Source organism: Prionailurus viverrinus, chromosome C1, assembly GCF_022837055.1.
Source record: "Prionailurus viverrinus isolate Anna chromosome C1, UM_Priviv_1.0, whole genome shotgun sequence".
Lineage (NCBI taxonomy): Eukaryota > Metazoa > Chordata > Mammalia > Carnivora > Felidae > Prionailurus > Prionailurus viverrinus.
Genome location: NC_062568.1, coordinates 92822974 through 92839214, shown reverse-complemented (window position 1 = coordinate 92839214; position 16241 = coordinate 92822974). Strand labels below are relative to the sequence as shown.

The following is a 16241-nucleotide window of genomic DNA, read 5'->3' as shown; positions in this document are numbered from 1 at the left end:
TCCACCAGATATCAGGACCCTAAACAAATATTACAATCTAGGGAGGGGAAAGTAGTTGCTGGGTGGTGAGGGTAATGGTCTACCCTTCTTCATGAACACTTGAAAATTACTGAAACCAAGATACTGAGCAGAGAGAAAACAATTGATAAGGGGAGGGGGAGGAGGGGATATTAATCATTATTTTGATTTCTGGCCCTGGAGCTGTTTTTGGAAGGTAAATATCTTATTTAGCAAAATACCTTGATGAATTCTGGGAATGGGATTGAATGAGACCAGAATTGGAGTACAAGGACAGAGTATAGAGCTCTGCATAATTAGTGATGGGGGCCTTGGCCATGGGAGAAGGACCAGGTGGGAAAGACCTAGCCACCTCCTGTGCCAGGAGACTAAGAAAGGGGCAAGGGAGAAATGCCCTGTAGCTGGAGGACTTGGAGGAAACAGCTAACTAAAGACCAAGTTCAAAGCCTTTAGCTTTGAAATATTCTGCCATGGAGTACCCTTTAGTGAATATGTGTCTCCATATGCTTTGTGGGGTTGGGTTTTGGAAAAATTAAGTAACAGGATTCTGTTTCACATGAGGTTGATTCTGAAAGGAAAAGAAAGAGGGACTGAAGCTGAATCATGTAGGAACTAAGCCCCAGAAAGGACCACAACAGGGAACAATCGTGGGGTGGGGCTGGGAACACTTGACTCTCCTCAGGTCAGGGAATAATGTGCTTGGACAATATGAACTCAATTCTCAAATTCAGGGGCTCCTCAGATATGTTTTAGGTAGCTTTTGAATATTATTGTAATATTAATCATGAACATAATATTGGAATTTAAGTCTATGAATCTTCTCCTTTTGCACACTTTCCTGGGAACTGTGTGGGGAGTAGGAATTAAGAAAGGCTGATTTCCATCAGCCTATGGAACATCCCTCTCTACTTCCTCTAACACCAGGAGCCAAGAGATTAGGGTACACAAAGGTGAGTGTTTCAAAAATACACTGATGGAAAATATTTTTTGTTTTCCTAAAATCTTGTTATATAACATCAAATTTTGCCAAAGTAAGTTTGAAGCATTATGGTTAATTCCCCTGCCATCTTCCAGAGGAACACTTTGTTAAAGTGTACACATCTGGGTGGGGGGACTATGCCCAGCTCTGAGTGCATTCAATTTTCCTACAATAACTGCTAACTTAAGCAAAAGATCCTATACAGAAAGCACATGTAATAGATGTTTAAACATTAAATTAAGTAAAATATTAAATTCATATGTAAATTGTATGACACATATATATGGTTTGTATGTGTATTTTATATGCACACACATATATATTAATTAAAAAATATAAATATATATAATGAATATCTATTTTTATTTTCCATTCAAATAGATGGTGGTGAGCATTGTGGGCAAGGATAGAGTTCAGTTAATATTGAGCAAAAAATTTTAGGAAACGAGCAGTGACACTGTGACCAGAAGAAACTAATTTAGAAAATAAAATATTTTTGTGGATTAAAATTGTGCGGATTAATCACACTTAGAGATATAAGCAATTGCATCCAACTAATGGACGCAAGACTTGTTGCCTGAAGTATAAAAATCTCCGTGAAAGAAAAAAAAAATACTGTTTCTCTCTTACTCAGCGAGGGTTTAAGAAACATTTGCTGCCAAAGATATTTTTAAAATACCTCTTAGCTTGATTAAATAAAATGTCCTTCACAAAGTTGTCTCAGTGACAATTAGATGAACTAAGAGCAACTGTCACTATAGTTAGGAATAAAACTAACAATTTAAGCACATGGTTCTGGGGAAATAAGAAACTGTAGTATCAACTCATTTCTACTATTACATCCAGGTAATTCAAACTCTAAACGAAGCTATGATTTTCTCAAAAGTCTCAGAGAGCAACCTCAGTCTCCCTTGAGAAGGTTTTCCCACCTTCCTCAGTGACTGTCTGAGAAATGACACAAGTATGAGAAGCTTTGGGAAAATAAGGTTGATTCCTGGCTGTTTGCCCCAGGGGAGCTGCCAGAAGCTCCCTAAACTGACTTCTCTTCTGCCCCATGTTTGGTATCAATTGCTTAACTTGTCAATCCTTAATCACTCATTTGTGGAGTAGCTCAATTTTTTCATTCATAGTTCTTGTGTTAATCATTATAACCAGGTAAATAAGGACAAAAGTGATTTAGCAGAAGTCAGGAGCCTTGCAGTAGGTGGATGGAGGAGACCACGTGCCAGGCACCGCTGTGCAGACATTAACTCTGCATCAATGCCCTATAAGGTAGGTTACTGTTATGATCCCCATTTTTGCAGTTGAGTAAACAGAGGCACCGAGAGCCTAGTGAACTTACCAAAGATTTCAAAACTAGAAAGTAGTAGAGTTGGGATTCAAAAACAAAAAACAAAACAAAACAAAAAACCACATGGGAATCTGGCTCCAAAGTCCATAATCTTAACTCTTTTGCTTTACCTTTGCTGAGGAAATTAGTGTGGAAAGGGCATGCTCACTATAGACAACATGGTAGATTGGAGGCAGAATTCCAGTAACCAAGCATAGGAAATAAGACCTCTCTGGGGTCTTGTTTCTTCACATTAATTTTCAGGCTTCTGCAGACCCTACTGTTGAACTATATTTTGTAGATGTTAGCTGAAGGATCCTTGCACCTAGTTAAGATGAGATGCACTCACCATAGGCTGGTTTAAAAGTAATTCTGTTCCGGGGCGCCTGGGTGGCGCAGTCGGTTAAGCGTCCGACTTCAGCCAGGTCACGATCTTGCGGTCCGTGAGTTCGAGCCCCGCGTCAGGCTCTGGGCTGATGGCTCAGAGCCTGGAGCCTGTTTCCGAATCTGTGTCTCCCTCTCTCTCTGCCCCTCGCCCGTTCATGCTCTGTATCTCTCTGTCCCAAAAATGAATAAACGTTGTAAAAAAAAAAAAAAAAAAAATTAAAAAAAAAAAAAAAAAGTAATTCTGTTCCTATTCTATGCTAAATCAACTCATAGAAAAAGGCATGTTCACTGAGTCTTTCAGCATGTGAGATATCAGTCAAGAATAACTGGAATGTGGGGTCCCTGAGTGGCTCAGTTAGTTAAGCATTCAAGTTTGTCTCAGGTCATGGTCTCATGGTTCATGGGTTCAAGACCTTTGTTGGGCTCTGTGCTGACAGCTCAGAGCCTGGAACCTGTTTCAGATTCTGTGTCTCCCTCTCTCTCTGCTCCTTTCCCATTCATGCTCTGTCTCTGTCTCTCAAAAATGAATAAACGTTAAAAAAAAATAAAAAAAGAATAACTGGAATGTTCTTTGAAGACCTCTATAAATGTTCAGGATTTAGCACTTGCAGGGATGTCAAAGGCCACTAAATAAAAGACCAGTGGTTCCAAAGTGCTCTGGAGGCTCCAAATCCTCCTTAAAGTACCCTTAGCAGCCTTACCTCTACATGTATGTTTTCTATGCTAAATTTCCACATAGGTTGTTATTGTTTTTGTTTAAGACATGCTTCAACTACTTAAAATTTTTTTTCTTGCAATCATCTTTATATAGTAATGGATATTTTATTTATTCACTCACTCAAGTATTCATTATATTAGGCATTGGGAAAACAAAGTGAAATACCACACAGCACCTTCCCTTGAGTGCATGCCATTTTAGGAGTACTGATCCAGTTTGAGGGCTGAACTGAATTTGAAATGAATTATTGTCCTATGTACACTTTTTAAGGCATTCCAATCAGAGTCACTAGGGCAAGACTCTCAGTGCTACAAATTTTAACCGCTTACTCATCAATTGCAAATGATTCACAATGGGAGATCTTAGGATCCTATTTGTCTAGGAGAACCGAGAAAGGAAGACTTATTCTCACTCAAAACCAATGTTAATAAAAGAAGCAGAGCACTGTCATTTTTCCTCAAACATGAAAAAATTGTTTCATTTCTTACCTCTAGAGCTTTCAATCTTTCCAACAGCAGTTTGGTGTTTTCTTTCCCATCGTCGACACTGCTGCTTTCACTCCTCGAATCCTCATCCACCACCATGTGAAGACCTTCCAAAGCTTCCTTGTGTTTTCTCTCTTCCTCTGACAGTTTTTCCTGAAGTGAGAAAGAATTATTGCTTACGGTAATCTTCCCTGAAAAATAAACAAGAGTCTAAGGCATAAAAGTTTGGAACCTCTCTATTGCTTTTGCATTCTTTTGGGGCTGAGGTAGAGAAGATTTTGTTAAACAAATTCTCAGTGGTGCTTATATTAGTAAAACACAACAGAGAAATTAATGAATCCTGGCAGGATAAAGCCATTGGGTTACTACCTCTGAATGCACAAGTCCTCTACCCTGTTGGAGTTGACCCAGCCAACAAAAACCTTAGGATGGGATCATGCGGTTAATCCGTTTTTAGCTGCACCATGGAATTCAGCTGTACTCTAAACTGGGAAAAAAGAATAAATCAACCCTTATACCTTGATTTGTGAAGAGCTTAGCTCCAAAACATAAGATCATTAAAGTCACTGGACATGCAACTATTTAATTATTCTAAGGGAAAATAAAATATTATGAAATATTGAAATGATAGTGATTTCAGATTTCTAAGCTGAAACCAATTAGTTCCTTTGGCTTGATGACACAGCTCTTAAGGACCCTTTAGTTCCTTTTCTAACACTTCAGGATTTGTCGTATAGCCTTGAGGCAGACATAAAATGTTGTTATCTTGTCTTTCCTCCCTGTTGGAAGCTCCTCACTCAACCTTATCGCTGGCAGCTTTGGGAAGTTGAGAAGTGTTAATTTGAGCCTTATGATTGCCTCTTGTTTTCAAGGGAAAAAGAAATGTCAAGAGAATATCATATGAAAAGAAAAATCTCATCCATTCTATACATATATTAATACCCATGTGCTCCGGAACCAGGTGACATCATTCCATCACACTATTTAATTCTAACAGCACACTGCAGAAGTCCTTGTCTTAATGCAACTGGTTGTCAACCATGTGGGCTAAATTGCAACATCAGAGGTGAGAGACTTCTTTACATTTAGCACTAAATAAAATCATTTACAAATAAGAAGCACAAAAGCTAGAATTCTTAACCTCTAGGTCCCTGTACAATCTACTTACAGGGGGAAAATTCAGGTTTCAAACTGTTCCCAAACTGTTCACAAAAGTGCTTTGGAGGCTCCAAAAATGTTTGATTTAACTTATTTTTGAAAATAAATTATAAAGTATGTAAAATATGTCTTAATGTATAAGTACATATATATAGATATACATGTATTTGTATATAGGTATATACATATACCTGGAGACCACATGGTAACTTGACTCATGCTACTCTTTTATACAGATTTCAAGATATAATTTCTTCTGTCATCTCTCTGTAGAAATGCACAATTGGTTAGGAAGGTGAGAGCTCTTTATGAAATCAGGCCTCGGCATGTTTAACCACATACAACAGGCAGACATGTTCACTTCTATAGCACATATATTTCAGCCCAGATAAATGTCAGGCAAGTTTAAGGTGGACATCCTCAGGGCAGGGCAAAAATCCAGGTTACGACAGCATTTTTATAGCTTTGATTCTTTAAGGTCTGGTCACTTGTCACACTTTCATTTCCATGATAAGGAACATAAAGTATATACAGTTACCAATTGAAATGAAGAGGTCCTTTTATTTCTCTTTTAAGATTTGAGACTGTAATTACAGTCTCAACACTAAACTGGGGTTGTAAAGCAAGCCATGTTTTAAAAAATGCCATCTACATCTATTTCTCTGTGTGAATCATGGTTTGCTCGTTCCTCCAATTCCACATGTTTTTTTCTCCCCCTTCCTCCCTTTATGTCTTATAATAATTAGGATTCTACACCTAATTAAAACAAACAAGAGCTACTGGTGTGGAGAATGAGAAACCAAAAGACTTGGTTATATGACAACTGGATTCCAGATCTACCATTTACCTGCTTGGCAAATAATCTTGGGAAAACTCCTTAAATTTCAATAGCTCTTGGTTTCTATGTCTTCTAAATACCTAAATGAGGTTAATGCCAAAAAATAGAGCATACACACATATTTAGTCAATTCTCATTATTCCTGATAATTCTGTTCCATAAAGTTTCCATGAACTTATTAAAATTCTGTTCCATAAAGTTGCCATGAACACTGAATTAGCAAATACTGCTTCTAGGGAAAATACAGGGTATTTTCCTACAGGGTAGGCAACATTGTCAGCACTAATCAATACATAGTCTTTTTTTTAATTTTTTTTAACGTTTATTTATTTTTGAGACAGAGAGAGACAGAACATGAACGGGGGAGGGACAGAGAGAGAGGGAGACACAGAATCGGAAGCAGGCTCCAGGCTCCGAGCCATCAGCCCAGAGCCCGACGCGGGGCTGGAACTCACGGACCGCGAGATCGTGACCTGAGCCGAAGTCGGACGCTTAACCGACTGAGCCACTTGATTTATGAGTGTTTCTATTTAAAGATACCTTATTTAATATGTATTGTTAATTCATTTACATTGAATTAGCAGCCTACAGTTCTACAATGCATACCTGAACAAAGTTATCTAACACCTGTTTTCTCCATAAGGCACATCACAGCCTTCTTACACTTAGGAACACTAAGTAGCATTTCAGTCCTATGTTTGGAGGCCATTTTGAACAGCAAAATCACTAATAAAAAGCATAAAATATGAAAAGTGTGGTACTAAATAGAACACCAAAGGACATTTATTTACAGTAGGAGATCAAAAACAAGCAGGCAGAGTGGTGCCTTGTTTGACCTCAGCCGGGAATGTGTGTGTTAGGTGACTCAGAGTTTTCACTGTTCTGTGAAATTTACCATCAAAGCACTGCACATATTGACTGCAACCAAATTTTAGGGAGTAGGTGAATTCAGAAATACAAAATCCAGACATAATGAGGATTGACTGTAGACACACACACACACACACACACACACACAAAGTGTCTAGGCACAGTGCCTAAATATTATTATATGAAACAACTGGAAACGATTCAAGATGATATAGATTATATGTGAGTGCTTAGATTACATAAAATGCACGAGTGATTTTACACAGTTTGAAGAAAGGGCGATCAATGAAGACTGTGGGATGTAATTTCATGGTAATGTAACATGACTTATGCTTTGATACAGTGATACAACTTGAATAGTTAAAGAGACAAACAGTGGGATTTTTTGGTTGAAGAGAAAACTGAAACAAAGGCCCCCAGGAAGGAATTAAGTTTTGTCCCTACTGGTTTATGAGAAAACCAGTTAGATTATATTAACACACAAAAATATATAGAGAGTAGGTGAGTACAGGATTGTAGAGTAAAAAGAAAGGATTCTGGGAAATGAGTAATAAAAATTCAGACACCATTCATTAATTTGTTCATCCTATAAATGTTTATTGAGTGTGAACTATTGGCCATTTGCTGTTCTAGGTGCTGGACATATGGCAGACACGACAAAGTTCCTACATTTCATGAATTTATATTCTATTGATGGGAAACATTCCTAACGCCAAATCAAATCAAGAAGTTATATAATTGTAGCTAGTGGTAAATGCTATGAAGAAAATAAAACAGTATGATGTATGGTCAGCGGTGTGTCTAAAGAAAATTTTTAGATATGGTGATATCAATGTAAGGTGTATCAGCATAAGAGGAGGTGGCCATGTGAGCTGAGACCAAATGATGAGGAGGAAGCAGTCAAGCAATGGTCTGGGATAAAAGCATTCCAAACAAGTTAGAGCAAGGCCAGTGTCCAGAAGCAAGGCTAAGCTTTCCTTGCTGACGAGCTAGGAAGGAGTCCATGACTGTAAGAGCAAGAATAGTAGGAAATGTCATCAGAGAAATAGTTAGAACATGGGAGGTCTTGCAGAGCATGAAAGGAGTTTGGATTTTATTCCAACTGCAATAGAGAACTGGAGGCTAATCAGGGAAGTGAAAGATTCTGGTTTACATTTTAGAAACCTCATCCTGACTGCCACAATGGGCTACGAAAGGAAGGAGCTAGGAGACTGGCAGGGACACCTTTATATAGGAAGAAATAAAAACTAGGAACACTGTGAACTTTTTAAACAAAAAATTCCCAAAAACAGTTCTCATACTAGATGGAAGGTCAGAAGCCCTGGATTCAAAGCCCAGCTTTTACATGTTTGCACCTTACTGGGAAAATCATCCAACTTTATTAGTTCTCAGTTTTCGCCCAGATGTGAAATGAAGTGGTTGGACTAACTGCTCCTTCCATGGCTAAAGTTCTAGCAATTCAATTGCACAACACAATTTTCAGGAAGGAAATGTCAATATGCTCAATGGTGGCAGAGATGACAGAAGAACAGAAAAAGAGCCTCTACATTTTGTAATAAGAAGGTTATTAGTGGGGACCTGAGAGCTAAAGTGTGATGATGGTACCCACATTGTCAGTGGTTAAGCAAAAAGTGAAAAAAAGAGATAATAGAGGCAATTTTCGTAGATGCTTATCTGAAAGTCTGGCAGGGATGGGAAGGAAATACAAAAAATTGTAGCCAAAGGGCATCACAGAGATAAGAGGAAACCTTTCTCAAGATACAGAAAACTGAGCTGTTTGAGGAAATAAAGAGAAGAGGGACAGCACAGGTGGGAATGGTGAAGAGGAGACCTCCCAAGCAGAGGGGGCAGAGGATGAAGGACGCTGATGGAAAAGTCAAGGTTTTTCAAATGTAGCCCCCTGAAAAATATCACTTTGAAGCTTAATTCTTGAGTTAGTGTTTCTATATCACTGGTTAATGTCTAGCTTAAGTTCTTAAAGAATGAAGATCTCAGAAACCAGGCAACACAAGGATGAGAGTGACCAGGGAAGAGATGGGAGCCACTAAAGGGCATAACACAAAGCAGCTACAGCTGAAACCACAGAATACTCAGAAAAATGGGGCCAAACACAGGCTCAGAATCATTCCACCCCAGAGGTGAGGGAGTTAGAGTTTTTAGGCACCAACCACATAAGAATCAATGGTTGTGGCTACCTGCTGGAATGTCAGTTTCCTGGTATTTCCAGCCTGCCATAGGCAGTGAAACTATGCATACTTCTCACATAGAAGTACCCCCTGGCACAAACACTGATAGCTAGAAGTCAAAGGAGTACTCTAGATGATTCTGGAGCATGGGCAGGGCACTGCCAATGTCAATTACAGGCAAAGAGGAAACTTGCAACTGTTGTGATATGACACTGTCTAAGAAAGAAAGCCATATCTATCCACTGCTTAGACCAGTCACCATCCTAAAAGCACACTTTGCTGTGTTCTGTACTGTAAATGCCCTGAAACCAATCCAGAAGGTAGGATGATCTTTCCTGTCCTTTCCTTCACTTTTGTGTACTAACCACTTACTGGTGTGAGAATGTTAGAGTATAATGTAACAACCAGAAAGAGGGAAGATAGAAAGGACATATACTACATAAGTAGGTGAGCAAGAGAAAAATAAGCAAAGAAAAAGTGGTGGAAGAGAGAAAAATCTGAGAGAGCTGGAAACACAGCTATACCGTACTTGACAGGTCACTACTGTCCATTTCAGAAAAGCTAGCTACTGAATTTATATTAGATGCATAAAAGCATGACAATATATTTTTTTAAATCAAGTATCTGTATTCTATCCACATGTAAATAACTCATTTCAACCAGATTTTAGTTTCTTTGCTAAATAATCATCTGTGATACACATGGCAAGAGAGAAGACAAAAACATCTGGTTGTAAATGAAATATATTCTCTTGAAACTCCACGTAGAAATAAATAAATAAATAAATAAAAATAAGCCAAGTCTACTCCTGAGGATGTCAAACTGTGAACAGAATAAGTTGATTCCAGAGGTGACCTGTTTTCATGTTTTAGTTCTTTATGGACTTTAATCAGCAGTGAATTCTATAAAAGTGAGGCCACCACACAAACAACTTTCACTCCCCACATATTTCATATATGGTTGAGACCATAAGCTTGTTTGCCTCAACAAATACCAGCCAGTATGCAGGAAGCTAAAGATTTAGGAGCTCAGTTACTCTCCAAGGGTTTAAATCAAACTTTGCCTTGTCAGTACATAAAGCAATCCTTAGCACTGTAAGTTTCTCTAAGTGGTTACCAGGGTAATGATTCACCTTTGGGGGAGCCCTCATCTTTTGTTCTCAAGTGGTCAGCATCATCGGGCCTATGTAAAATAATATCAATCAACACAAAGCTCTGGGTCATATCGGTTCATCTCAGACAGATGACAGTCCAGGGAGCAGAGAGCATGCAGCGTAGCTCTTCAATGATGGCCAGCGACTGTTCACTCAAAAACACTGTGGAGGAAAACGATCATAATGCCCTTCCCCCAAAAGCATCTTTTACTCATCTTTGGGTCACCAGTTTCCCCCAGCCCAGCACACAGTGGGACCCAAGGAAAGTTTCATGTGGTCACCTTACTCAATAACTAATTAATCCATCCATCCAATAAATAATTACTGAGCAGCTCCTATGTGCCAGGCACTGTGGAAGATGTCTTGGGAAGAAAGGTGAATAAAAACACAGGTGGCCCCTGTTCTCGGGAGCGTAGAGTCTTGAGGAAGGAGACAGTTACTCAAAATGTCACAAGCAAATGTAAAATAGTACTGCTATACACATTGTGAGGAAGACTTTTCAGTTGCTCCAAGAACAAGTAACAAGGATGCAAAAGAAAGGCCAGAAAAGTGTGGGAGTTAGCCAGGAAATGACTATGAGTTGGGAAGAAGAGAGGTCAGTTTAAAAAGTCTGAAAGGAGGCCTGATGGGCTGATGGGACTATGCCACAAGTCGAGGAACTTTGCCTTTATCCTAAGGTCAGTGGGAAGCCATTGTTTTCCTCTGCGCACCTGTGTATGTGCATGTCGAAGAGGTGACAGTGTAGATTGGTGTTCTCGACTAGCCCTGTGGTACACTGTGAAGGATGGATTGGAGGGAGGTTAGCATAGATGTGGGGAAAATAAGATACTACTGCAATCATCTAAGTAGGAGTTCACTGAACGATGATTAAAATGACAGTTTCACAAAATGAGACCTCATAGTTTGTAAATCATCTTGTAATTTTGGTTGTTTAGTAGGAAGCTCCTCCCACAATGACAAATAACTTACACTTCCTTGGGTCACTGTTGTTCATGTAGTGGGCCAACAGCAATTGGCATCAGAGTCAGGGTGGCAGTGACAAGGAAGAAGTGTTGTTTGTTTAAAATGCAGATACCTTGGCCAACTACGGCACTAGTCAGTCACAGTGTCTAGGAGTGGGGCCAGGAATCCTTAATTTTAGAGAACACCCCAGATGATTCTAATCCATGCCTAAGGATCTCTGGATGAAATGCATAAGCATAAAACATAAATCACTTCAGATAAGCTTTTATGGCTGCATATTTCTTTATAAATTAATATGTAAAATGGACAGATAACTAATCATCCAAACCAATACCCACTGGAGACTAAAGGGGGATAGTGGCTATTCGTAGTAAATTAGGACAGTAGGTACAAGCCAGGCAAACTGGGACATAGTCACCCATAACTTGCTAAATCCTACTTCAGTAATAGATGTCAAATATTGACATATAATAGAAACCACTCTATATTAGTGTGACAAGATGCCCTTGGGAAATTCCTATTTGAGGTCTGACACTTCAGTGCCCACCATGTTATGATTCTTCCTTCTCACAGATGGCATTAATAGTTTATAACTATTAATTCTGCAGCAAGGAACACTAACCAAGAGATAGTTTCTACATGTGCAGTGTGAAAGAGATACAACTCCTTTGCTGGGAAAGCCTTCCTAATTTAAAAATAATGCTTGCTTTCCCCTTTCTTTGTATTGAAAACATAAGGAGAAATCTGTCCATTAGAGATTTACATGAGGTAGGAAAGAGGCAGCTGGTTGTCACAATGATAGTAAGAAAAGTGATGAAAGAAGTTTAAACCTTCTGGCCCTTTCCCCCTCTTGAGTCCCACTGGGAGTGTAGTTGCCTGGTTATGGTACAAAGTCTTGACTTCAAGATGGTGGCCCTGTTGTCTCCTACCCCATCCCTGGGGCGTGATGCTAGGTCAGTCCAGGACTGTAAGGACGAATGAAGCACCCCAAGTCAGGGCAGAGGTAAGAGGCACTGTGCATCACTATGTTGGCATTTTATTTGACAGGAGGAAAGGAGAGTCAACCTCATCCATTTCTTGAGGGCCAACAAGTTCCATGTCACTGTGATCTATTCTGATCCACGGTGGGAACAAAGGCCCTTTGTACCCAACTTCAGAATAAGTAGAAATAAGAAATCTACTTTATAGTCCTAGCTGTGCCACTAAACAGCTGTGTGATTTCAGTCAAGTCACATAATTTCTCTGTCCCTTGATTTCTTCATCTGTGAATAAAAAGCACAGAAATAGACTAATCCAAAGGTCTCTTTAAATTTATATGATTTTGGGGCGCCTGGGTGGCTCAGTCGGTTAAGTGGCCGACTTCGGCTCAGGTCATGATCTCGCGGTCCATGAGCTCGAGCCCCGTGTCGGGCTCTGTGCTGACAGCTCAGAGCCTGGAGCCTGTTAGATTCTGGGTCTCCCTCTCTCTGACCCTCCCCCGTTCATGCTCTGTCTCTCTCTGTCTCAAAAATAAATAAACATTAAAAAAATTTTTTTTTAAATTATATGATTTTGATCATCTGTAAAAACTCAGCTTGGGATGATAAGTATATAAAATACTGCTGAAAGTTTAGAGATTTTAATACAGAATTCTATTAATATTAGATCCAGAAGATACCTCGCCTCCTAAAATCTTTGTGCTTCTTTTCCAGCATGTATTTTTCTCTCTTTATCCTTTTTTTCCCCTTGAAAAACCCATTCCTCTTTTTGCTGTGTACTTCTCTTGGGCCCTAAGATACAAGTCACCTAATGTGGGGCGCCTGGGTGGCTAAGTTGGTTTAGCATCCGACTTCAGCTCAGGTCATGATCTCACGGTCCAAGGGTTTGAGCCCCACATTGGGCTCTGTGTGCAGACAGTTTAGAACCTGGAGCCTGCTTCAGATTCTGTGTCTCCCTTTCTCTCTCTGCTCCTCCCCTGCTCATCCTCTAGCTCTCTCTCTCAAAAATGAATAAACATTAAAAAAATTAAAATGTTAAAAAAATAAGAAGTCACCTAATGCAACCTTTGCATTTAGCACATTCCATTCCCTGCCTGTAAGAAACAAAAAAGGTCTGGTGAGCAAAAGTAAGAGAGTTTAGGGAAAGACACTTCTAACACTCACAGGAAATGATGCCCAACCAGAATCCTTTCTGAGGGCATTTGCTGATGGGAGGAATGACATCAAGCATCTACTGGTCACCAGGCTTTAGAATTTTTTTTAAAAAATTACTCATCTATCAATTTTTATTATTTTTTAACTCTGATGATTGGCATAAAGCCAACACACAGACACAGTGGGTGGATAGTAGTGATAGTTTTACTCTGTTCTAGCATATTACTTATTTTCTGATGGGGACTACCTTATCTCTTAGTCCTGCTCAAGAAAAAAAAAAAAGAAAAAGAAAAAGGAAAAGAAAAAGGAAGGAAGGAAGGAAGGAAGGAAGGAAGGAAGGAAGGAACCCACCTCAAGTACCCATAGTTTTCTAACCTGTAGAGAGCAAAACGAAACCAGGGTGAATGTGAAGACACATTAAACTATCCAACCTTGGAAAGCTAGACAGTTGTAGAAGTTAGATTAGAGTTATTTCATTTTGAATATCCAACCATGTGTTAAATCCACTGACTAATTAATAGTAAAAATACTTTAGGACCGATCACATAAAGCAGAGACTTGGGAGATGTTAGCACAAAACGTCAAGTTCCTTTTAGGACATCAAAGGCACAATAAATAGCATCTAGTATTGGTATAACACCGCGGAGTTAAACCAAACAACCCCATAATACCATTTTCCATGCTCAGAGCAATGGGGACATAAGGCAGTCTAGACCCCCTTTACAGACAAGAAAACAAACTCTAATAGGTTATTAAGTGATTTGTTAACAGGAAGTCGGAGATCAAGAATTTAAAAGCAGTTCTGATTTCCAATGCCATGCTCTTTCCACAGACTCAAGTTCTTCTTCTAGACTTTCTCATGCACCCATAGATTCATCCTATGTGGTAATTTTATCTGAGAATCGGGATATTTATCTAACTATGAACCATGCTGCTAACAACATCTCTTCCAAGGCTCCTGGGCCATTCCTCTAGGGAGTAGGTGACTTTATCAGAGATGTCAGGTTTGGCCTTAGACTATCAGCAGAACAGGTTTAACAAACCACTACCACTTCCATAGTTAATGATGATTCAATTAGTTCAAAATATAAACACACACCATGATACAAGCTAAATGGAAATGTAGAGGCCAATCGTCTGGCCTACAGCCACCCCAGTGCACACTCGTGGCTTCAGCTTCTAGGATTTATTTACTCATTTGTTTTCTGGTGGTGGGGAGGGTGTACAGAATATATTGTCACTTTAGATAGCACTTCAGCAAATACTGTAACAACATTCCCAGGGACTGCTAGCAGCTTTTGTTCAGTACCAGCATACTAAATTTTAAAGGGGGAAAAATAGAGCCATATAAATCACAGGATTTTAAAAGAACATCCCAATTTGTTCACAGTTTAACATTACTACTGTCAGGCAAAACATATAAAACTCTTCTTTTTCATCCCCGGATTTGACTTACAAAGTGAACCAAGCACACAGTAAAATCCCCAAGATTAAATGTGTATGATGGATAAGAGAACAAAGTGTTTTCTTTATGTCTCTAATATGAACCCACGACCACTGGCATATCAATTCACATCTACTCCACATTATTCTTCACTCAAAACACTCCTCAATGTTGCAAACTATCTTCCATATTGAACAGTTCTGTGAAGTTACGTTAATAAATTTTCAGATGATGCTTTTATTGTCTGTTCCATCTATCAGCAACATTTATTTCCTCAAAAAAAAAAAGTTCAATTCTAAAGGCACTTTACATAAAGGAAAACTCTACTGTGGGAAAGGATGGTGTAAAAAACTGGGCCATAATTTTCATTAAAGGTATGCTCCAGATGGCTGGACATCTAAGAAGATTAACAACAGAAATTACATGTTTATAGTACCTGGATGGTTGTCTGAGTGTAACCTGTGCAGAAAGAAACCAACAGCAGTCAGACTGTCATGTAGATGAGGAATTTCAGTGGCTAATGGTTAAACTTAAACACTTGGAGCTCATTAACAATAACTCACCCAATCTTTGCACCCAATCTTTCTCTTCCTCCTCTGCCCCCTCTTGCCCTGTTCCCATTTTGTGAAAGAATTCATAGGACAGGGGATCCAGAGAGGCTTGAGTGGGAGGCTGAGCTCATGAATTGAGCAATGGCCATCCCAAAATGAACTGATAATTAGGCATTAACTAGTTAGCAGTATGTGGGTTGCTATATTACTGATGTCTTTATATATGTCTTCAATAGCTATATGTCTGAGATTCCTGGAGAACATTTTAATTTAAAGTAAATTCAAACAATTTAAACTTTTCTCTCTGTCCCCATAAATACACATTGTTGTATGACCAATATGTCCAAATTTTTGTTTCAGAAAATATGGTCAACACTATATATATATATTTTTTCCAACGTTTTGTTTTGTTTTGTTTTTATTTATTTTTGGGACAGAGAGAGACAGAGCATGAACGGGGGAGGGGCAGAGAGAGAGGGAGACACAGAATCGGAAACAGGCTCCAGGCTCCGAGCCATCAGCCCAGAGCCTGACGTGGGGCTCGAACTCACGGACCGCGAGATCGTGACCTGGCTGAAGTCGGACGCTCAACCGACTGCGCCACCCAGGCGCCCCTATATATATATATTTTGATCACTGATGGCAGAAATTAATTTATCTTCTGTGTCTGTTAAACTCAAGTGAATTGGGAGGCAATTTTGCTTCTGCTAAGAGAGAATTCTTTAAGTGCTCAAATATAATAAGAAGAGTAACAACAACAACAACAACAACAACAGCAGCAGCAGAGTGCCTGAGTGGCTCAGTTAAGTATCTGACTGTGGCTCAAGTCATGATCTCCTGGGTTCTGAGTTCAAGCCCTGTGTCAAGCTCTGTGCTGACAGCTCAGGGCCTGGGGCCTGCTTTGGATTCCATTCCTCTCTGCCCCTCGCTCTCTCTCTCTCTCTCTCTCTCTCTCTCTCAAAAATAAACAAACATTTAAAAAATTAAAAAAATAAATAACAATAGAACAACAACAAAATAGTTCATATG

At 39.3% G+C, this 16241-nt stretch overlaps 1 protein-coding gene across 4 annotated transcripts in view; it reads right to left on the bottom strand.

The window, feature by feature from the left end:
• Nucleotides 1–16241, bottom strand: part of NCKAP5 (NCK associated protein 5) — a 969870-nt gene that overhangs the window by 291406 nt on the left and 662223 nt on the right. For all 4 annotated transcript variants that reach the window (XM_047870291.1, XM_047870290.1, XM_047870289.1 and 1 more), the window contains one exon: nucleotides 3921–4070. In XM_047870291.1, the coding sequence (XP_047726247.1) occupies nucleotides 3921–4070 (150 nt within the window). The remainder of the gene's footprint in view (nucleotides 1–3920; nucleotides 4071–16241) is intronic.